The sequence below is a fragment of the Triturus cristatus genome, chromosome 10 (genome assembly GCF_964204655.1).
Source record: "Triturus cristatus chromosome 10, aTriCri1.1, whole genome shotgun sequence".
NCBI classification, from domain to species: Eukaryota; Metazoa; Chordata; class Amphibia; order Caudata; family Salamandridae; genus Triturus; species Triturus cristatus.
Window position 1 is genome coordinate 1,051,798,157 of NC_140593.1, and position 24,553 is coordinate 1,051,822,709.

At 50.5% G+C, this 24,553-nt stretch overlaps 1 protein-coding gene across 6 annotated transcripts in view; it reads left to right on the forward strand.

Annotated features, from left to right (window-relative positions):
• The window catches only part of TNRC18 (trinucleotide repeat containing 18), a 229,662-nt gene that overhangs the window by 8,265 nt on the left and 196,844 nt on the right, over positions 1-24,553 (forward strand). For all 6 annotated transcript variants that reach the window (XM_085629167.1, XM_085629166.1, XM_085629168.1 and 3 more), the window contains exon 2: positions 2,894-3,197. In XM_085629167.1, coding sequence (XP_085485293.1) covers positions 2,996-3,197 — 202 coding nt within the window. In that variant the 5' untranslated portion in view covers positions 2,894-2,995. The remainder of the gene's footprint in view (positions 1-2,893; positions 3,198-24,553) is intronic.

The window sequence follows — 24,553 nt, forward strand, 5'->3', positions numbered from 1 at the left end:
ACCCCTGGTCGGGGGCTTTAGAGCCGCTCTCCTTGAGGTGCGAACACCCATTGATTCTGCTCTGCCATGCATTTTATGTCAAGTCATGGGACCCCTGGCTTAGGGAAGCTCGTGGAATAAGCAGACCAGTGCACGGAGAGGTATGCTTCCGATGAGCACCGGGCCTGAACCCCCACCCCCTCAATGCACTCCTTAGTCTGCGTCAACAAAACAACCGCCGATATGAATTTCATTTATCCGCATTCCTCGTCTCCGCTCCTGGCTTTGGGGTGGAAGTAGGAAAATTACGCTTGCGTACCCCCCACGCCCCCCTCTAATCTGCAGCTGTACCAGCCCTAGATCCAGTGTACGAGTTCGGGCAAATGCCTGTCCCCACCCCGAGAAGACCTCGGGGGGTGCTCTTCTAAGCGTCTTGTTTAATTTGTGAAAACGGCGACTGCGCCTTCCCCTTGTGCACCCTCTCCACCCCTACAAGAAATAAAACGCGACCGAAAAATGCATCTTTACTCAGCAGAATATACCCTGAAGCTGCGCGGTCACCCCTCTCTCGTCCACTGCGGAGAAGAGCCCTACTTGTGTGCGCTCCCCCCTCTCTAACACGGGTGTCCGGCGTCTGGCCGAGCACATTCAGGCCTGGGGTGTGTTCTGTGTTTTCTGCGTGCAGTGAATGTGCCCTAAGCAAACGTATTTAGTTGAACACCCCCACCACACGTGCGGCAGCCGGCCTCGTTCATTTCATGAGTGGGGGTGGTAGCTGGTGCCCGTTCAGTGGTGTGATGGGGTACAAACAGCCTGTAGTGGGGGACAGGTAGTATTTCCCAGCTATCCTCATTAGTCTGTCCGGTGACCTCTATCCGGGGGGGAGCGGTGCTGCTTCGGCCCCCTCTCACCCTTCCCATATACAGGCTGCGGCCAGCGGGGCGGCGGTGCAAGGGTCAAAGGCCCACCCCCGGAACTTTAAAAATAACCCCTATTCTGTGCTGACATCAAACTTAATAGTTCACTGAAAGCGTCCTTCCTCTTGGGAGGGGCTGTCGGTGATTTCCCAAAGCTGTTCGAAGGCGAAGGTGTTTTGTCCTCTGGGAGCTGTTACGAGGCTGCCCGCTCTTGTCCACAAGCAGGATGCCCCCAGAGTAGGGGGGGGGGCACTGGTCCCGGTTCATCTAAGCGCTTAAAAGCGACGACCAACTCCGTACCTTTATTAAATAAGAGATTACGACCCTTTTCGAGGACCCCATCCCCGCCCCTTTGAACCTAACACTATGGTGCTTGGAAGCGACGCCGGGTTTTTATTTTGCTGTGCGCTCACCCTTGAAAAATTATCCCCTGCCCTCCGCAGGAAGGTAACGTCAAACATGCTGACTTCTTGTGCGGATCGCACGGTGCTCCCAGTCATTCGGTGGGACATAACCGCCGGTTGTTTATCTGAAAGTGAGGTTGACCCCCCTTTATTATTTCCTTGGGGGAGGAGATCTTCCCTGAGACTGGAGTTTGTATTGAGCGATTAGCGGAGTCGCCCCCCTCCTTAGTGTAGACCTCAACTACGTGAAATGACATGGTGCGCCCTGTATTTCCTAAACTCCGCCTTTCAGCATTCTGAAAGAGCTCTCTCTTCTCCTTCCCATGGAAAGACAATGTATAATTTTCCATCCTCCCTGAAAAGCTCTTGCTGCTGCCTGGAACTGGAGGGGGTTGACAGGGGGGTCAGAGCCACGCAGGGCCCTCCCTCCCTGGCCTGCTTTCAATTAAAATCAGGAATTCGGCCTCTTCCCTGCCTCGGCGGAGCCGGGAAAGAGCCGGCAGGGAGGGTACTCAGCCGGCCTCTGCTTTCAATCATGTGTCTCGCCCCTGCCCTCCCTCCCTTTTGTGACCCTGGCGTGGCAAATATGCGTGAACTAATGTTGTGGTGGTGGGGGGCTACGTAGAGACTCTTCCCCCTGGAAGTTCGGGGGGGGGGTGGGGGTGGAGGAAAGATCTCATGTTACCGATAAACACCTATATCCTGTTTCAACCTCTTTACTTTCCAAAGATAAAAAAAAAAAAACACAACGTGGCTGTCTGTGTGGGGCGATGAGCGGTTATAATAATATCCCCAAAAGTAGGTGTGCTGTGCGTGAAAGCGTGGTTAAAAATAAAAAATGCGGCGCCCCACTTGGAACAGTTTTCGTACGCGACCCCCGGGCCTTGGGCTCTTGTGTTTATTTAAAAAACGAAGTTTCCTATTGAGGTTAAGCGTCCATGCACGGTAAAAATGAATTATTTCCATTATACAGCCTCAGGGCGCTTTCTCATTTTTTGAGCCCCTGTCCAAGGATTGGTGACTGGGCGATAGTTGAGAGCTGTGACACCTCGCCTCAAGGCTTGGTGTGAGATTAGTGCACAGGGGCACGAGGCACCTTAAGTGGGTTGAAGGGGCGTAACTCTGAAAGCTGCACGGTGGGGGTTCACAATACGGCCAAATGAAACCAACCTTTTTTATTTTTTAAGCGGGCCCCAAATACGGGCACAGTTCTGATTCTGTTACAAGAAAAAGAAGTTTGATGCCTATTTCAATAGATTCGCTTAAGTCCTGGCCTTTCGAAGGACTACCCCAGGTGACCAGCCTTCTTTGGCGCTATATGGAACGTTGGATGAATGCGTTTATAGTAGGTTAATGGGCGGGTGTGGTAAAGCGCTTGAACCTTTTCGATACTTAAGAGCAGTGTCTGAAGTTATACATAGATATTTTTGATGTATTTATGTCTTGTACGCAAATAGTATCGCATTACAAAATTCTGAACTGTTTACTGATGTTGTAAACACTATGAAGGAGCAGTATTGCCTTTTATTGTATATTCAGCTTTCGCACGCTGTATGTAATACCAATGTGCATTTTGTTAATTTTCGTTTGCAGCCGCAGAGCACGCCGGGCTGGGCCCGCAGGAATCCGCGCGCCATGGGGCATTTTAAGGCTGTGTTTTTAAGCCTCGTTTGATCGAAGAGGGCCGGGCACGGGATGATGGATGGCCGAGACTTTGGGCCCCCCCGCTCTGTGCATGCCCCCCCTCCGCTCCTGGCCATGGACAGACATCAGGTGGGGGCCGGCCCCACGGCCGGCAGGATGGCCCCCACCTCCGCCCACCTGTCCGGGGGGCTGCCGGCACAGCTGGCCCCCAACAAGTACCTCTCCCCCGGGCTCAACCTGCACGGACACCCCGGTAAGTGCTGTCTTGTTTGGGGCGCACCGATTGTGCGAGCAACTTAAGTTTGTACTCGAATTATGGGAAAATAGTAATGCATGCATGCGGGTTGTTTAACTGCCTTTTTTCGAACTGTTTGGAACTGAGCGGATTAAATGCTCATTTTAATGTACTGTGGTAAGGACCCCGCCTTCCGTGGGGGCTTGGGTATGTCGGTCTGAGAACTCTGCAGTATGATCGGGGGTCGGATGCACTAGCCTTGGGGCCTGAGCGGGTTATGCTCGGATTTGATGGGTTGCATGTAGGACGACTGACTGCGGTTTAACCGGGACTTTTCCACATAGTGCTTAAGGCCGGAGAGTCAGCGGGTCATTAATACGTTGGGCCTGACTCGCCAAGTTTATTTTCTTGGAGTACGAGTAACTTGTTACTGCTTTACTCCTTACTTTAACGGGGCAAGTTGTGCCTCCTAGTGAGAGGAAAAGTTGTCGTGGGGTCGCTCTCTGAACAACTGCCGGTGTAAACTGGCATATTGTTTTATCCAAAAGATTGATGCACTGCATGAAGGCCAGGGAGACTTGATCGTCACCCTGATATGTTGCATACACGGACCGGCAATTTCTTGTAACACAAAGCGTTTCACCTGCATTGGATACTTTACTTTTAGCCCGGCGGTTGAACCGCGAGTTATGTGGTGGTGCACAGGGAGAGTGGGGTAGTTGGAGTTAGTCCTCTATGGAGGTGAAGGAGCGGTTAAAGAGGTTGAATGGTATTACGCTTATACATTGGCTTGAGTTAGCGAACTGTGTGGGGGGGGGGGGGGGTGTACAGCAGTGTACACTGGGCATCACGGTGGTTTACCGATTAAAAATGTAGATTTCAGGGGATCAGGACGTTTATTTTAAGGGGTTTGGTACTGGCTGGGAGAATTGAGTATTAAAGTTTCGCCGAGTGAATGCCGCGACTGCTTGATTTGTAATGCTGCTTTGTTGAAGCGATCTCCGTTTCTTGGCTGCGGGTGCGCACACAGACCTTGTATCCCCGCCGAGCCCTGAGCTGCATTGGAGTGGGGGCGCCCCAAGATTACAGGGCATGTAGCGGGACCACATACCGGCCCCCCTGCAGAATAGGCCCTGTAAAACGCGCTTGAGGGCGAGGGCTGCGTGCAAAGGGCAGTCCATCTGTAACCAATGTGTGATGAAAGGTCAGACTAGTGCCAGCATTTAGTGAACGGAAGCAGGCAAACAGAAAAAAAACAAGTCCTCTTCTACATACCTTGGGGGAGGGGCGAAGTTTTTTGGGGTAATTGTATTTAAGAGCGCTGTGCGACAGTCACCCAATCTTTCCTGTCGGAATTGGCGAAAGCCGTTTTAACTCTAATGTCTGGGTCTGTTTGAAGATAATTGTATATTATTGCTTCATAGCGACCGCAAGTGGACAGCGGGTGATAAACATTGGGCCACAACAGCCCTTTTATGTATTTTAGGAGGAAACCAGAAGGCTTCGATTTATCGCGTATTTTGTAGCGCTATTTAAGACCAGGAACAGCTTCGTAGCGCTTCCTTGTCGTGCCTATGGTATGGTTGTACTTTGTGCTCCGGTCTCATTTCACCAAATGTTTGATTCTGATCAAATTATTTGATTGCCGGGTGCTTTGAATTGCCAATGAGGAGAAAAACGTGCAGGCGCTAGCTAGTACCCCCCCCTTTGACTTTCGCCCCCTTTCAATCCCCTGAGGGCCTCAGATCAGTGTCTGATCCTCTACACTTTCTGTGTAAATTATCTGGTTACAATAAAATGTTCGCCGTAAAGCGCTCCACAGCTCTTTGCAGTTAGGTGTGCGCAACTCAAAGTTCTTAAAACCCCCAAATTCAGTAAAATTATTATGCTCCCACCCCCACAGACTACACACACACACACCTCGGTTCGCACCCGCCCGTATTGGAGCCCCCCTGTGATTCGGACGCCGTCGGGTGTCACTGTACACTGGTTCCCTCTGCCTCGGGGTAGAACACTGTATGCTGGTATACAAAGGGGCAGCCTCGAACAGTGCATCTCCCCCCCCCCCCCCCTTTAGGTGCAGTCCCCCGGCCCGGGTGAGTGCAAGCAGATTGAACTGGGGCAGGAGGTCGGGTCTGTTTATTTTCCATTAGATCCACCACCTATTTGAGACGTCACTTATGAGATTGTGTTTTAGTCGGAAATGTGGTGTTTTGCAACCCCCCCGTTTACAGATGTCATTCACACTGATTCTGCCGGAGGCAGGGCAGATCTTTATTTTCTTAACGGACCTTCTTGTAGAAACGCTGTGTTCTCCGCAAGTGCCACTGCCAGGGCCTCGTAGCGCTGTGCTTGCAGGGGATCTCACAGCCGGGCATGGGAACGCACTCCGTCCGGAGTGTGAACGGGGACACTGAAGGCACGCACCCTTCGTGCCCCGTGACTTGGGCTTTGGCCGCGGCGTTGAACGAGGTTCATTGGTTTTCCAGGTGACGGCACTGCCAGCTTTCCAGGTGTCGGAACAAAGTGTAAAATACAAAAGCAATAAAGACGGCGGCTGGGCAAACACACGTTGTTAGTTCTTTGGCACGGGCCTGTTCGCCGGTTATCCGTCCACTCCCGGTGTTAACTGGGAAGGCCTGGGCGGGCTCTGGCTGGGCCTGTGGGAGGTTGGCCCTGGACAGTGCGAAGTTCACTCCTGCCAGGATGGAGGGCGCGGCTGGGGCGGAGCTCTTACTGCCAGAGCACCGGACTGTGTATTGTCTCGCCCGACCCTCGCGCCAGGGGGCTCTGCAGTGTTTCTCCTCCGCAAGCTACACCCGGCCCACCGAGGGCACCTCCAGGGGCTGTGCTTCCCTCCTGCCCTCCAGCCTGGTGAGGGCACCTCTAGGGGCTGTGCTTCCCTCCTGCCCTACAATGCCTGTGCTGTCCTCCGAGCCTGGTGAGGGTATCTCCAGGGCCTGTGCTTCCCTCCTGCCCTACAAGGCCTCCGCAGTGTGCCAATAATCATACCTTCAATATGTTACAGCGCAAAGCTCGTATTACACACAAGTTATTGCTGTGTTATTACATAACTAAAGCGAGGGCGCTGGTGGCAATGGCTTTACATAGAAGAACGCTCAGGAGCCCTTCTCTCTGCCCGGGTGGACTCCTGTGAACCTGCTTCCGATGACGTCCCCGTTTACAATTACTGGGCATGACCAAAACTGCTCCGCGTAAACAGCTGCAGATCCACAGAGTGACATGCTGTCCATAGCATAAACCACAGCTGCAGATCCACAGTGACATGCTGTGCAGATCCATAGTGACATGCTGTCCATAGCATAAACTGCAGATCCACAGTGACATGCTGTCCATAGCATAAACCACAGCTGCAGATCCAGAGTGACATGCTGTCCATAGCATAAACCATAGCTGCAGATCCAGAGTGACATGCTGTCCATAGCATAAACCACAGCTGCAGATCCACAGTGACATGCTGTCCATAGCATAAACCACAGCTGCAGATCCACAGTGACATGCTGTGCAGATCCAGTGACATGCTGTCCATAGCATAAACCACAGCTGCAGATCCACAGTGACATGCTGTCCATAGCATAAACCACAGCTGCAGATCCACAGTGACATGCTGTGCAGATCCAGAGTGACATGCTGTCCATAGCATAAACCACAGCTGCAGATCCACAGTGACATGCTGTGCAGATCCAGAGTGACATGCTGTCCATAGCATAAACCACAGCTACAGATCCACAGTGACATGCTGTTCATAGCATAAACCACAGCTGCAGATCCACAGTGACATGCTGTGCAGATCCAGAGTGACATGCTGTCCATAGCATAAACCACAGCTGCAGATCCACAGTGACATGCTGTCCATAGCATAAACCACAGCTGCAGATCCAGTGACATGCTGTCCATAGCATAAACCACAGCTGCAGATCCACAGTGACATGCTGTTTCCATAGCATAAACCACAGCTGCAGATCCAGAGTGGCATGCTGTCCATAGCATAAACCACAGCTGCAGATCCACAGTGACATGCTGTCCATAGCATAAACCACAGCTGCAGATCCACAGAGTGACATGCTGTCCATAGCATAAACCATAGCTGCAGATCCAGAGTGACGTGCTGTCCATAGCATAAACCACAGCTGCAGATCCACAGTGACATGCCGTCGATAGCATAAACCATAGCTGCAGATCCAGAGTGACATGCTGTCCATAGCATAAACCACAGCTGCAGATCCACAGTGACATGCTGTTTCCATAGCATAAACCACAGCTGCAGATCCAGAGTGGCATGCTGTCCATAGCATAAACCATAGCTGCAGATCCAGAGTGACATGCTGTCCATAGCATAAACCACAGCTGCAGATCCACAGTGACATGCCGTCCATAGCATAAACCATAGCTGCAGATCCAGAGTGACATGCTGTCCATAGCATAAACCACAGCTGCAGATCCACAGTGACATGCTGTTTCCATAGCATAAACCATAGCTGCAGATCCAGAGTGACATGCTGTCCATAGCATAAACCACAGCTGCAGATCCACAGTGACATGCCGTCCATAGCATAAACCACAGCTGCAGATCCACAGTGACATGCTGTCCATAGCATAAACCACAGCTGCAGATCCACAGTGACATGCTGTCCATAGCATAAACCACAGCTGCAGATCCACAGTGACATGCCGTCCATAGCATAAACCATAGCTGCAGATCCAGAGTGACATGTTGTCCATAGCATAAACCACAGCTGCAGATCCACAGTGACATGCTGTCCATAGCATAAACCATAGCTGCAGATCCAGAGTGACATGTTGTCCATAGCCTAAACCACAGCTGCAGATCCAGTGACATGCTGTCCATAGCATAAACCACAGCTGCAGATCCACAGTGACATGCTGTCCATAGCATAAACCACAGCTGCAGATCCACAGTGACATGCTGTCCATAGCATAAACCATAGCTGCAGATCCAGAGTGACATGCTGTCCATAGCATAAACCACAGCTGCAGATCCACAGTGACATGCTGTCCATAGCATAAACCACAGCTGCAGATCCACAGTGACATGCTGTCTGTTTCCATAGCATAAACCACAGCTGCAGATCCACAGTGACATGCTGTCCATAGCATAAACCACAGCTGCAGATCCACAGTGACATGCTGTCCATAGCATAAACCACAGCTGCAGATCCACAGTGACATGTTGTTTCCATAGCATAAACCACAGCTGCAGATCCACAGTGACATGCTGTCCATAGCATAAACCACAGCTGCAGATCCACAGTGACATGCTGTCTGTTTCATAGCATAAACCACAGCTGCAGATCCACAGTGACATGCCGTCCATAGCATAAACCATAGCTGCAGATCCAGAGTGACATGCTGTCCATAGCATAAACCACAGCTGCAGATCCACAGTGACATGCTGTCTGTTTCCATAGCATAAACCACAGCTGCAGATCCACAGTGACATGCTGTCCATAGCATAAACCACAGCTGCAGATCCACAGTGACATGCCGTCCATAGCATAAACCACAGCTGCAGATCCACAGTGACATGCTGTGCAGATCCACAGTGACATGCTGTCCATAGCATAAACCATAGCTGCAGATCCAGAGTGACATGCTGTCCATAGCATAAACCACAGCTGCAGATCCACAGTGACATGCTGTCCATAGCATAAACCACAGCTGCAGATGCACAGTGACATGCTGTCTGTTTCCATAGCATAAACCACAGCTGCAGATCCACAGTGACATGCTGTCCATAGCATAAACCACAGCTGCAGATCCACAGTGACATGTTGTTTCCATAGCATAAACCACAGCTGCAGATCCACAGTGACATGCTGTTTCCATAGCATAAACCATAGCTGCAGAGCCACAGCTATGAACCTGCTATTACCCATCCTGGTGATCGATGTGAGCCCTTTCTAGGGCTCTTTAAGCTGCCCCTTGAGGAACATGGCTGTTGGTTTTCTCGCTGGCAATGGTCTTGGGGGATTTGCTTTGCTGGGTGTGTGCTTGAACTAGGTCTCCTTCGTGTTCTCTGGGCCTCTGTCTAATGTTCGCTGCTGTTGAGTTGTTTTCCTTGTTGGCCCCTTAGGTGTTCATGTGTGCCTTCTCTTGTTCTGTTACCCACAAACCTGTGCAGGTGGGAGTCGTGGCATGGAAGCCGGTGGGTGGTTTGTGGCATGTGAGCGCTGGCGCCTGGCTGGCCCTTTTGACTGCTCTACTGCTAAAACTTCACATCGCTTCCATTGTGTTATGGCCCCCTGGGCATCACTTGTGCCATGGACCGGGCACAGACGGGGGTGCTCCGCTCTTGACCCCTCAGTCCCTGGTTTCATACCTCTAACCCACAGCTCCGCCTGGGGTCTTCTGCTGTTTGAGGATGCTGCCTGGTGTGGGGTGCTCACACATCCACCCACCCGTCTTTTTCTAACGTTTTCAGGAGGAAGATTTTGAGGGTGCATGGGGAATTATAATGTACCAAATGACGCGAACAGGAAGGTAAACTATTTTCGGGATAGAAAGTGATTGTAAAACGGAAGCCTTGACCTGAAAGAGGAGCGCGTGCTTGTCCTCGGGACGGGTCTCTATGGTTATAATTGGGGCTTGGGCTGCCCACTCTGCGTTGGTGACACGAGCTGGGGTCTCCGAGTCTTATTTACCTACTGGGTGACCCCAGCGCCTTCAGCAACCACCAAAGGTTGTTGAGCGGCTTCGCTTATATTCTAAGTTTATGAACACTGGGCCTCACTTCCTGTGCAGGACTGCCCCGCTCCCTCCCTTATCGACCAGACCCAGGCGGTGCGGGTGGGTCTACGCATGGGGTACATGTGAGGCGCTCCCTCCATGCTGAGCAGAGAAGCAGCGCTATTTCATTGATGTTCATTCGTTTCTCTGTAATTAATACAAATTGTTAAATACATGCAACCCTGTCTCCCGAGCCACTGGGGGCGGAGATGTGCCAAGATGAACTTGTATGCGCAGGCTGTGCATTGCTCCGTCGAACAATTTTGATCCCCCCCCCCCCCCCCCCCCCATGCTATTCTCATTCTTTGCTGGACGAGCTCTAAATCACGTGGGAGCTGGTGCGAGAATTGTACATACCGGAGAGTACATGTTTGTAACTTTTCGAGCCTTTTGTTGTTTCTGGTGTAAGGAAGGTTTTAATGTTTTCCTACTCGTGTGCGCGAGCCCAGTACATGACCACTGCTCCGGTTCAATGCGACACATTCAAATGCAGTGGCAGTCGGACCCCCACACTTTCAGGGTTTGGGGAGGGGCCCTGTGCCTTGTCAGATACTTATGGCTGTTTTCCAGCTGAACCTTGAAATGTGTTTCCCTGTTGCTTCACCGTGGAACCCAACCGCCTCCAGTTGGGGTTTCAGTGCTCTACAGTAGCAATCAATGGCAGGCACTTAACTACAACACAAAAATATCTCTGACAATGGTATTTGTGCATGATTGTATTTAACGCTTGCTTTCCACTCTCTGGAAGCGTGCATGTGTCTTACCCGGGGAGCACGTGGCGCAGCGTCCGCCTGCGCAAATTTCGCAGTTCGCTAGCAAGACTCGCGACTCCCTTTTTTTTATTTTTCGCACTTTTGGACCGCGCGACGTGTTGATTTTCAAACTGACAACGCGGTCTTTTTCGCCAGTGTTACCGGTCTCCATCTGCCGCCTGGAAGGGCAGAGCTGTGCATGTTTGCTTTGTTGTGAGCGGGCGCGGTGCCAGGCGGAGTCCTGTGTGGACGGAGGCCAGCGGGGCTTTCCAGAGCAGCTGCCGCCGCGCACACCGGCCAGGGCAGTGTCTGTGCTGCGTGGGGCGGGGCGACCCAGGGCGGAACTACGCAGGGCTCCGATCGTCTCTCAGTCCGCTTTGGACTTTAAGATAGCATGGTGGGTTGAGCGCCGGTGGTAGATAACCAGCTCAGGAGGTGGGAATAGGCTGTGCAGCAGAGCCGCACTAATGGCGGATTTCAGCTGATGTGGAATATTCAGACCTGGTGGGCTGAGTGTTGGTGGTCTGTTTAATCTTTCTTTGAGGGGTTTGGTTGTGGTTATTTTTGGTGTTTTGTGTAACATTCGCTCTTTGCTTATACAGTGGAGCAGTGAGGTAAAATTCAGAACCACTAAATTTATCACATTTATCGCCTTTTTATTATGGCACGGGGCTTTTTTTTTCATTGTGTCCTCCACGCTGCGTTATGGATTGTCATTTTACCACGTGTACAGCACCGCCTGAGCACTTTAGGCTTCTGGGCGCCCTGTCTAGAATGTCGCTGGATGTTACTTGCCTGTTCCCCTCCCTAAGCTGATTGTCCACCAAGGCATTAGAGAAAATGGCTGGCTGCCAAGAACTGAATGGCATTCGTGCACACATGGTGTCGGCACATTGCCTGCGGTTCCTTGTGCGCCAGCACCCGCCTCGCCCTGCTCACGCACCCTTTCACAACAGCATTGTCATTTCTGGGAATCTTAGGTGTACAAGTCAACGCCTTGACTGCACGCCCTGTTGCCTCACAATGACCCGGTATTCCAGAGAAGAAACAACTCGGTACCATTTCATTAGGTAATAATAATAATGCCTGTTTGCAGCGCTTAGACACGCCAGAAGAGCTGTGTGCGGCACTGTATGAAAACAGTACTCTCTCGTGTGTACGTGCCTGTAGGCTCTACCCTGCCAAGCTAATGGCAGGTGGGAAACGCGAGGCTGCTCGCAGGTCTGCAGGGGTTTCAGGACGTTTCCACGAGGCCCTGCGTGGATTCAGTGCTATGCTACTCCATTCCAAGAGTGTGAACCTGGGTGAATCCGAATGGAGAAACGCAGGGAGGCAGTTACTTGCTTACATGGCTCAGATCTGTTTCTGAGGGCTATCGAATTCTGCAGAGGGGGGAAGCAGCCAGAAAAAGATGTCCACCCAGGGTCACGGCAGGCTGCCCAGGGGCTGCTGTCTCCTGGTTACCCAGGCTGCTGTTAAAGAAGTGCTTGAAACGGCACAGCCCCTCGCTCTAGTGTGACCCAATGACCCCATCCAGCCCGGCGTCATTGTTCGTGGAAACAGTGTATTTTGCATAACCCTCCCACGCCGTGGGGCACAGGACAGGGGGCGATGTTAGTGGGGTGAAGAGCACTTGCCGTAGGTTTCTACTTAGTTCAGAGTGCACCCAAGGGCCAGTTCGCATTGCACACCAGCAGCGCCACAAATACGCCAGTACCCGTTTGATTTTCGGGATGGCCCACTGCCCAGCAGCCCCTCCCTCCCGCGTGCTACTCTGTCCATGCAGATGCTCCTGGCACCGCTGAAGCAACTGTCATTGAATGACACGTGTTCTGGTTGGTTATTTAATGGTAGCCTGTAATCGGCTTGGAAGTATGAGTTGGAGTTTGGAACCTGTTGCCGCCACGCCTCTGAGTAGGCTTGTGAAGTCCGCTGGGCTACCTTATTTTCTGACTGTTATTTTCTAAAAAAAAAAAAATAATAATAAAAAAAAGAACCTTTGCTAATATAGATGGGGACCTGTTTGGGGGCTCAAAGCTAACAAACCACACACGAAGGCGTTCTACTTAATTGTCCCATAAAGTATATATGAAACTAAGACCCTCGTGATTTTATATCGCTGCGTAATTGGCGCGTGCGCTTAAACTCCTAGGCGGGCCGGTCACCCAGGCAGGATCCGACCTCACTTGTTTCAAAGGGGACATGCCACGCCTCTCGTGCGGTTTCCAGAGTATGCACCCCGTCCCGGCGGTCGGCAGGGGCTCTTCATTTCAGCTGACCCAAACCAAGTGCCATGAATTGGCCGATGAAGCGCCTGCTAACATGCACGCACCAGTGGTTGGCCTACCACGGGCCCATGAATAAGTACAAGAGCAGGGCCGGCCTTTAGTATGTGCGAGCTGGGTCTAGGCCCAGGGCGCCCGTGTATTGAGTGGCCCTGTCCTTGTCTCTGCTTCTTTTGTCTGATTTTCCAGTGTAAAGTGGCTTTAGTCCTTCATTATCATACGGCTGGATGTGTTTTTAACACCCCCCCCCCCCCCCCCATCTTCTCCTCACCCTCTGACCCCTGCTGATACACATCAACAAAACCATCTGCGTGAGGCAGCTATCGGTGATATGTGTTTGCTGGAGGAGGCCCGGGCATGTTTGTGTTAAAGGGCCACTCCCTGCTCATCCAGGTACTGACCATTGAACACAAAAAGGACCACCTGCTTCCTTATTTAATGAACTCCCGTCAGCCAGGGCGCCAAATGTCACTGCGCCCAGGGCGCTAGCTCGGCAAAGGCCGGCCCATAGCGCCTCGGCGGCAGTCCTTGAGGCTCCTTTCAGTTTCTGACTCGGGCGCCCCAGAACCAAGTTCACAGCCCGTGGCCACGCCTGGGGCTTGCATCGGTCTCGGTACTGCGCGCAACAACTTCCCCATCCAAGAGCCCACCCCCAGACCCCGCCCCTCGGTGCAGTTGGTGACGTCTAAACGCACAATTTCACCAAGGCTTCGACCAGGGCATTTTCCATAAGGCGGTGGGGCGTATGCGTGGAAGGGAGGTGCCTGAAGAGCTTCTCCTTTACCCCCTGACCTTTCGCCCGGTGTGTGTTTAACCTTTACATCATCAGATGTTTGAAGGGGTGTTCGCAGGGGCGAACCCGCAGCGCGCGCTGTAACCCTCCATGGAGTAGGGTCTGGACCGCTTCCCGGTCTGCAGGAGGCAGGTTTCCGGTTGGAAGTCTGTCAGACCCCCTCCTCCAATATTCTGGCCATTGTTTTGGCAACAACGTAAAAATATCTACCACTTGATCTACTCCCCTCACAAAATATGCTGTATTCGGATATTAACTTGACCTGAATGTGTAAGCTAGGGAGCAACCTTTTTCGTTGGGTCCATGCATGGGTGTAGCAGAAAAATGTTCAATCTGGTGTCCACAGGCGCCTACGCGGCCCCTCCTCCTACTCATGCCGATAAAGGGAGTTCCATTCAGGTTGCTAAATAGCACAGTCCACGCCTGGGCTTGACGCACGGGGCGTTTTTGAGGTTTATTATTTTAGGGTCCAAATGTTGCTTTAACGGGTCAGACTCTGGTGAAATCCCACGGCGGTCGGTTGATATTTCTGGAATTGCTGCTGTTTGGGGCCAGCCGCTTTTGGAATTTCCTGTCTGTCTGGGAAAGTGGCAGCCGGGCTTGGGGCCAGACCAGGGCCGCTGTAGCGCACTGCCCGGGGGAGAGGGACTCCCGACACTCATCTGGGTTCGGGCTTTTATTTTTCCTTGCTTCTTCCGCTAGTAAGGTGCCTGCCTACACGCTTCAAATATGCTTTTCGGACTTGTCGCCTGCGGAGGTACGTCTGGTCTAAGCTGTAGGCCCTGCAGGTGTGGGCTCATCAGCTGCCTTCGTGGGTGTGATCAGAGCCCTGGCGGGTCAGAGGCAAGGCACGCAGTGCCCCCCCCCCCCCCGTGTGTGTGCATCCCTGGATAAAATATACAATACGTGTCAATTGTATAAGGGCTGCCAGAGCAGTCTTGCACCGGAGGCCTTGTGTGTCTGGAGTATACCAGCCTGGTGTGCGCCCATGTGGCACAGATTGCTGTCTGTGTGCACCCCTCTAGTGTACGCAGAGTAGACTCTTGGAGCTACCCTGGCAAAGGCTGGCACCGAATCCCCCTGCGTAACTGGAGCGATAGGAATGCCTGAAACTAGGAGCTGGTCTAGCATCACGGACTATCTGAGCAAGGAGCTGCCCTGGCACCGAAAGCCCCCTGTATAAATAAAGCATGCCGGGATGAGTGAGCGGTTCCCTTCGGGGCAGCCAGTGAAGGCCTCCTCTGTAACGGATGCGGGCCAGATGCCCAGGTGCAGACCTAGCACGGGCTGGCACCGATGCCCCCTCCTTAACTGAGGCTGTACACAACGCACCATGTGGGAGCTGCCCTGGCACGTTTGGCGCCGAAAGCTTCCTGCGTAAATGAAGCAGTAGTCAAGCCAGAATCTAGATGCTGTCCTGGCACGGCATGGCACAGCAGCCCTCCTGTATGCATGCTGGGCGCAGCCTTGGCACCAAGGGCCCCTCTGGACTCCACGCGTGGGAGCCGGATTGATTCCTTCGGTTGCGCCGAGGCCTTTCAGATGTACAACAGGGTGCAGCCAAGAGCGGCGGCTGCCCTGGCTCCAGAGCCGTAGAGGGGTGCCAAGGGCCCCCTAGGCAGCAAAGAAAACGAGCTTCTATGTGATGCTCGGGGTTCTGGTTCAACTCCGTCTGCTGCACTGCTCTCATACCTTGCCCACCAAACTAGCCCCCCCCCCCCCTTCCATACACGGTCTACATTGTATACCAGCTGTACTGATGTTTAATCCTGCGTGAGACTTTGTTTTTTCCCACCCTCTTTTCCATCTCTGTCCCCATCTCCTTTCATTTTTTCGTAATTTCCCTCAATTTTTTTTCCTTTTCACCTTCCTGACTGGTACAAAAGGCTTGGAGGGGATTGGGTTTCATCCAAATACTGCCCTTGAAGTTTGATTTACAGTAAGAGCTGCTCTGCCTGGCCTAAGGCCTCCTTCGTCACTGCGTACGTGACGGAAAACTCCCCGGAAATCCGTGTTTCGAGTGAGGCGTGCAGTCCATGGCCGGCCTGGCACGGCCCTTCCTCTGGTGCCCCGTGTGTCCAGGGGCTTCCCCTGGCCATTATGCCCTCTCCCAGCATTTTCCGCTACTCGCCGCCCTCCATTCTGGCTCCCTCTGCTTCCCGGGGATCCCCAAGATGCTGGTGTCGTACCCCGGCAGAGCCCGCCCTCTGCTGTGTTAAAGACAGGGGCTCCGGGCCGGAAGTCCATTCTTGTCACGACTGTCATAGTCGTGACATGGCACACTGGGCACAAAGACACCGCCCTCTCCTATACAGATAATCTTTGTGTTCGCATAAAAGTACAGCGTCTCGCATGTGGCAGTAAGCGCTGTAGAAGTGCAACAACAGTAGTATAATATCCATAAAACCTCAAGGTATGTATGGTTAGGGCGCTGTTCGTGGCGCTGTGGATCGGTGGGTGGTGTTAATATTTCCTATCTCGTTTGTACTCCTTTGACATGAGGGTGCATTAACCATCTGAGCTTTTACTCGCTTCATTTCTACTAGGCGCTATAATGTTGGCCGTTAACGACAGGGATGGATACCTAACACGGCTTGGTTTGTCTTCGTGGTTTCACATTTGAGCTTGAAGGATCCCCTGCCTTCAGACTGTTAATCTTAAATTGAAAGTCCTCTTCCTCCCCGCTCAGCCCCCGCTCCCAGCGCCCAGAACAGCTGCTTTCAGCTCGGCAGCAGAAGGCGCTGCTCCGGCAGAACAACACAGGCCCTGGCGCGGCGCCCATCGGGGCTTTCACCATATGCGCTGCAGTTACATCAGATCTGAATCCAAGGGTGCCTAGATCGCTGGTCAGCGACTCTAGGCACACGTATGCATTTTATGTCCTTTGCAATTGTGCAGGTTAAGCGCCAGCTCCTGGTCAGAGCTGACAAGGGTGTATAAATAGCTATATATGTGTGCGTATGTATTATGCATGCCAAGTGACCGTGTACTGTCAGTTTACTGTGCCGCCAGCATATGTATGTGTCAACATAACCCCGACGTGGCAGTGTAAGAACGTAACAAACCTTACCGGTTTATTTTTATACTCTGTATTTTCAGGTAGTAGGCTTGAATACATGAACAGATATCTAAAACTGGGAAATACGTACTAAACAGTAAATGAATACTGTCCGGAATGCTGCTCGTCTGTAGAAATAAGTCTTGTAGTGAGTGGAATGTGGAGTTTTAGGGTAAACGCACTTAGCTAGGGTTAAAAATAAGTCGCCTAAAGAAGGGAGGAGCTTGTCATGCTCGAGCTGCGGCTAACAATGGGCCCTGATTGGAATTAGAACGTGCCGATTTGTGCACTTGTCATGAATAGAATGTTGATTAAGCAAAGGGCACTGGTAAAGCCCCTCATCAGTTACAGGCTGGCATTGATGAAGCCACTACTTCACAGGGACCCGTCAAATATTTCCCATATTTCACCCGGCCCTGTGAATGTAGCCTCATGTGGCTCTACATTTTGTGCAGTAGGAACACAGAAACATGAACACATTTATGCAGTGCCAGTGAAAATAATTGTGGTCCAAAAACACAGAAGCCCGGATCCAGGTGACTGCTGTTAGGTGTACAAGCTCACCCACCCACACATTACTTACAGGCTGGGTCAAATTGAGTGTTATTACAGTAGTATGGCATTGACATTAGAAAAGTGCTTTCTATTGTCTCGGACTGCCTCTCAAGTTCAAGTTTTATTCACGTTTATTTTGACCAAAGTTCCTCAAACATTTTTACAAATACATTAAAAAATAAATCTAAAATCTCACATCATTGTAAAAACATCACCAAATCATATTATACACTCAGCTTCCCTTTCAGCTTAACCCATAACGGTATGGATCAGATTGTATTACATTTCATTTCTAAAACCATTTAAAAATACTTTAGCCCTTTGCATACATTTCCTGATGCTATGTCTAAATGGCTCAGTTCTGTTACAAGCATTACTGCCTGGGCCCTATTTTTAATAACATACTTCTTAAAAATCGGCCGTAAAAACTGTATTCGAATATCTAAAAGCTTCTGACAGTCCATTAATATATTTAAAATGTTACATGAAGTGCCAAAAAGTGCAGGTGCATTTTCCCTTATTATCTATCACTGATTACCTGTCACAATGACAGTAAGAAAGGCGAATGCATGCTGATAAACAGTACATTACTCTCTTCACATCTGCATATATTCTATATGACCTTTCCGGTTCTTTAAAAACTTGACATTATTTTTTAATAGGTGGGCATGTATATTTTGTAACATGCAGGTTAATCGGGTGATGGTTTTCTCAAAGCAATCCCCCCCCCCTTCTCGTTCATGCACAGTTAACCGCACCGTGGGGACACCGGCTTTTTCACCTGCTGACAATACCTGCCGCAGCCTTCCTTCCCCCGCCCCCCCCCCCCCCCCCCCCCCCCCAGGTGACGTCATTCAGGGACGGGCCCTGGGACTGGCGGGTGGAGGCGAGGACCGGGGTTTATTGTAAGGGGAGACCGCAGGGTCCCAGAGAATGCTTCAGTGGGAGCGGAAGTGTGATCGTGTCTGTCTGTCATAACTTTGGCGCCGGTTGACGAATCCTCGCGAAATTTTCAAAACAAATGGGGCGCTCCGCTCAGCTCCTACCCTGGAAGTCTCGGGGTGATTCGTCAAGCAGGGGCCGAGAAAAAAGGGGGCCCCAAAACGTGTTTTCCCCATGCATTTTTCCATAGGACCTTTAGTCGAAGGTACAGCCCGAACGGCTGAACAGAATTACTTGAAATTTGGCAGAGAGGTAGTCCTCAGGTCAGGGAAGTGCCTTTTGCAGGTCTGGTGTCAATCTGTTCAGTATTTCCTGAGAAAATAGCATTTAAAAGCATATAAATATCTATACGCGCGCACGGTGCCGTGCGGGAGCGAAATTCTGATTGGTTGTTAGATGTCGGTAAACATTCGAATCGGTCGAAATCAGGAAGTGTCGGCCGCCATTTTGTCTCTCGCACTGAAAAGGAAAGGGGGAAAAAAGGTGGAAACGTGAAAAGGGGGCAGGGAAGAGTTCCTGACCCCCTAGCTTTTGTCAGGGGGTCACAGAAGGACCCCCAAGGGGAAAAAAACACGGGGTGTGCGCACGGTGCGCGCAGCGCACCGTGCGCCCAAAGCGCGCGCACGGTGTGTGAAGCGCACCATGCGCGCACGATGACCACCCTTGAAAAAATAAATAATAAATACATAACTTAGCATTTAAAAAAACGTACAAATTCACTAAAAAAAACATAGGTTTCACACACGTTATAGTTAGGAATTAGCATTTAAAAAACCTTGCAAATTCACTTAAAAAACCATAGGTTTCACACAGGTTATAGTTGGGTGGATATTTCACTCGTAAAAAACCAATGAAATTCCCCCGTTATAGTTAGTTCAGATAACTATAACTCGCGCGACCACCACTCTATCACAAGGATGATGTCATCAGTGATGTCATGAGTGATGCCACTGACCATGTCATGAGTGATGTAATATGTGATGTCATGAGCAGTGGATTGCGGGCTCGCGAGTTATAGTTATCTGAACTAACTATAACGGGGGAATTTCATTGGTTTTTTACGAGTGAAATATCCACCTAACTATAACCTGTGTGAAACCTATGTTTTTTTTTAAGTGAATTTGCAAGGTTTTTTAAATGCTAAGTCCTAACTATAACGTGTGTGTGGTTTTTTAAGTGTGTGTGTGTGTGTGTGTGTATATATATATATATATATATATATATATATATATACAGTATCGATAGGCGCAGTCCTAAACTGCAGCGAAGAATTTTCTGCAGAAAACCCAGATTTCTTACTCTGTGTTCTTGTTTGCATTTCGAGGCCTCGGGTCGGCACTTCGAATCATCGTCCAGGAAGGGGGCGTGGCCGAGTCCTCTGGGGAGGGGGGCCGCACACTGACTTGTCAATTGTTTTAACAGCAGCCCCTCAGAGCTCAAGATGGGATCATTGGAATTATGATGCAAGGAGGAGTAAATTATGATTGAAGTAGGGTTGACTAAAGAATGTAACAAGCAAAGGTAGATTATGTGGTGTAATGCGGTATTTGTGGCAGGCAGTATTACTTTATCATTCTGTCCTTTTACGCGCGTTACCGTTATCTGGACAAAAGTCACACCACAAAGGGGTTTCCCTTCTGCACCAGAACCCATGTAAGTGTTTTTAGTAACTTTTGATCCGTTAGAGCTCGAACAAGTTTTTTTCCCCTTTTAATCTGCAAATTGTGCAGCAGTCGATGGATTATGTGGCTAGTGCAGAAAGCGCGTCATTCCATTGATCCTGGTTATAGACTGGATGCTTGAACAGTGTGGCAACGGAGCACAAGGTTGTGTCCGGATTCACCAAAGTACGTAGTAAGGGCGGGCATGTTTTGTGCACCTTCTTCACAACAGCGGGGAGCCCACTATTAGGATTGTGCGTCACTGAGAGACATGGGGGCAGGTGCGACCTTCGAGTTTTCAGAAGTCTTCTGGACCTGGGGAAATGGAGGCACCTCTGCGAACAGTGCCTGTGGCGGACACGGAAGCCACCCTAGAGTCAGTCTTTACAGTGAAGCCCCCCAGCCCAGTGATGTCTCCAACCAGTGACTTCATGCTCACAATAACACGTGTTTGCTGGTAGGTGTGCAATATTGCAAAGTGAAATTGCGGAGGTGGGCCTGAGTGTGGCATGTCGGGGTGCAGGCAGTCTAGCATTGGTGTGCTTCGAGTATGTGTAGGGGACTCCTATCCTGGCCGGAGCACTTTTGGAGATGTTCACATACTTTTTCCACAGATTTGGACTTCTCTATTTAAAGCTTTTAGAATAACACCAGGTCTCAGTAGCCAATCCCATACTAGCTCATTCTAACATAAGGAAGCAGGTGGCGCTGCTCCTTCCTGCAGCCAAGCGAGTGATTGTGCCCTTCTGGCTGGAGGGCATAGTGCCAAGATCAGAGGCTTGGCAACAAAGGACTTGGCAGTTGATCATAATTGAAAAATTGATGCTGAAAAAGAGTGGGGGGAGGAATTTGGTCTGTTGTGGGGATGTTACTCAGGTTCCTGGCAAAAAATGTGAGAAAAGTGACTGATCATTTCCTGAAGGGTTCTTGGCGTATTTCAGTGTTGGAAAAACTAGCCAAGGTAGAGAGGATCAAGGGGAAATGATCTTTAGGGAGAGGATGGCTGAAGGAATGAGCTGAGTGATGGTATAGCCTATGTTGGAGGCGAGCACCTTGGCCTCCGGATATGGAAACCCCGTTGGGGATGTTGAGGTGGCTTTGGACTTATGTGACCTGCCTTTGTGTCGTGGTCCTCCTTTATTTTTCTGTACTCATTTTTGTTCTCCTTTTGGTGGGATGAGGGTTGTCCACCAGTACCACTGCTGCGCTTAAAAACAAAAACAAAAAACACGAGGAAGATGCAGAGTTGTGAATCCAAGTCCACACACAGTACAGATCTCATGAAGGGAACCTACTATGAAGGTAGTGATGGTCTGGTGTCTACATTTTTGCATCTACATTGGGGAAAGACTTTTTTTGATTACAGGCTTCCGTGCTCGAAGAAACCGTCTGATCCTGGGAGTTTACTGCATGCCCGTGGCCTTGGTTCTCTGTGCTGGCACTGTTGGTAGCATTCAGAAACATGGTGTATAAAAAATACAGATGTTCATTTATAAATGCAAAACACACAGCCATTCACTCTCTCAGTGGGCAGTCTTCCAACCTCCCTTCCCTTCTCGTTGGTAGGGCTCTCAGGGGAGTGGTGGGGTGTGGGCGTCTGCGGTGTGACGGGCAGTTGGTGAATTGAAGGTTGTTTGTGCATTCGTCTTGGCATAACTAAGGACCATGAGTGGATTAGTCCTCCAACTGTGCGCCCCTTATGCTCCCCCTTCAAATGGTCCGTGGTACTCTCTGAGCACATCTTGACTGCAAAGGGATCCATATTTCTCCCCAAGGCAGTTTGAAGTACTCCAATAAACAAAACAAAAAAAAACCCACACTGTGATCAGGAAAGATCCCAGATGAAGCCAGAGTCACATGTCCACATCGGTTTTTCGAGGGCGGCGTCCAAATAATGGAGTCACAAGCAGACAATGGAGTCGCCCAAATTATCCCTGAAGGATGCCCAGCTTCAGTGAGGTCCAGCAGATGCAATAAACCTGTCTTGTTAAATCGTTTCTGATAACTGGAATAATCTTTAGCGGGGAAAGTTTTATCTTGCAGTGTTTTTACAGGTCTGTTTGGGGAGAAGTCTTCCATAGTGTAATGAAACTTCTTTCTGCTCATCCCTATTTGTCTGATGCTGCTGAGACATACCTGCAACCTTTACTCCGGATTATTCTTCCCCCCAGCTCCCATTGCTTGTCATTGTCTAGGGTAGGCGAAATTATGCATATGGACTTGAAGCTCTGCCCACTCTCCACCCATATTTTGCATTGGCTTGTCATTGTCCACTGTAAACTCTTTTCATTGGTCAATAGGCTTTAGTACTGCCTTGTCTTTATTTTGTAAACTCCCAAGGCGACACCCCCTGTTACGCGTGTTGTTGCTCCATAGGCTTTAATTACAGCCTCCGAGCACTATTTTCTCAAATAGCTTTATCCTGCCAGCTTTTGCGGGCAGGGCAAGCTCTCGCCTGAGGTTTTTTGGATTTTTATAGCATGGGCACTGAACGCACTTGCAATGCAATAGGTCTCTCGTTTGCGAGCGCTTAAGCTCTTGCATTGTAAATGACAATGCCTTTTATTTATCTGTTTTCAAAACACCTCAATAAAAGGCATTGTCATTTACAATGCCAATAGCTCAAACACTCGTAAATTATTGTTTTTTTCCCCTTGAAAATGTAACACGTTTGTGCGAGCAAGTCAATTGCCTGTCTACAACAGGAGCAGACAAAACCAGGAATAATGCAATGCCCAGACTGACATATGGTATGTTTTACTCAATTCTTGCTGTGGGAAATAGGTCAAGCTATCAAAGTGGGGTACCGTTTTTATCGGGATGAGTGTGGAAATGCTTGATGGTAGTCATTGTGTAGATCTTGTATATTCATAACTTTTCCTGAGAAATAGTAGGACAATGGATAATTTGAGCCAGCTTTTGAGGTTTGCTGGGCGCTGTTGAGTAGAAAACATGGGATCCATGAAAGGCATACCACCCTGGACTAGTTACTTTTTGGGGGCTTTGGTGTTGATGGTGATAGAACCACCACCACCAGTGAAGCAACACTTTTATTGGGTAAGTGTGGGAATGCAGAATAGTATATCCTTTTTAATTATCAACAATTTGTATACATTTTTGAATTCTTCATGAAAGCAAGTGTGAAAGGAAGAAAACATTTTGCCTAATGGTTCTGAATCACATGATAGTAAGGGTTACCCAAAATTCTGAGCTGCACAAATCACCACGGTTACTAAACTCTGTATTTTGGACACATTTAAAAAAGTTTCCTGCATTCCCATTTTTGTTCTTCTAATTGTACCACATGAATTGCTGCATGGTTGTTTCATAGTGAATTATAAGCTGTAACTCTGTTGTTGACTCTCGGGTATCGCACGTTTTTAGACAACCAAACAGTATGTCATCTACCAATCAATCAAAACATTTATATAGCGCGCTACTCACCCGGAGGGTCTCAAGGCGCTTGGGGGAGGGGGGGGTCTGCTACTGCTCGAAGAGCCAGGTCTTGAGTTGCTTCCTGAAGGAGAGGTGGTCTTGGGTCTGACGGAGGTGGATGGGGAGGGAGTTCCAAGTCTTGGCTTCAGGTAGGAGAAGGATCTTCCTCCCATGGTGGCTCTTCGGATGCGTGGCACGGCGGCGAGGGCGTGGTTGGTCGAACGAAGCTGGCGGGTGGGAGTGTAGAAGGTCAGGCGGTTGTTGAGGTACCTGGGTCCCAGGTCGTGGAGGGCCTTGTGTGCGTGGGTGAGGAGACGGAACTTGATTCTCTTGTTGACGGGGAGCCAGTGCAGGTCTCTCAGGTGTCCAGAGATGTGGTTGTGGCGGGGGATGTCCAGGATGAGTCGTGCGGAGGCGTTCTGGATGCGTTTGAGTCTCTTCTGAAGTTTGGCTGTGGTTCCGGTGTAGAGGGTGTTTCCGTAGTCCAGTCGACTGGTGACGAGTGCCTGTGTGACCGTCTTCCTGGTTTCGGTGGGGATCCATCGGAAGATCTTCCGGAGCATGCGTAGGATGTTGAAGCACGAGGACGAAACGGCGTTTACTTGTCTGGTCATCGAGAGGGAGGAGTCCAGGATGAAGCCCAGGTTGCGTGCGTGGTCCCTAGGTTTGGGAGCGCTGCCCAGGGCAGGGGGCCACCAGGAGTCGTCCCAGGCGGAGGAAGATGGTCCCAGGATGAGGACCTCCGTCTTGTCTGAGTTGAGCTTCAGGCGGCTGGTCCTCATCCATTCGGCTACTTCTTTCATCCCTTTGTGTTGGTTGGTTCTGGCGGTGGCTGGGTCGTTGGTGAGGGAGAGGATCAGCTGAGTGTCGTCAGCATAGGAGATGATGTTGTGTTGGCGTGCGATGGTCGCGAGGGGGCTCATATAGATGTTGAAGAGGGTGGGGCTGAGTGATGATCCTTGTGGTACGCTGCAGATGACTTCGGTGGCATCTGATCTGAACGGGGGGAGGCGGACTCTGTGTTCTTCCGGCGAGAAACGAGATGATCCACTCCAGAGCCTTCTCTCGGAATCCGATGTTGCTGAGGCGTTGAACTAGGGTGCGGTGGCAGACAGTGTCGAACGC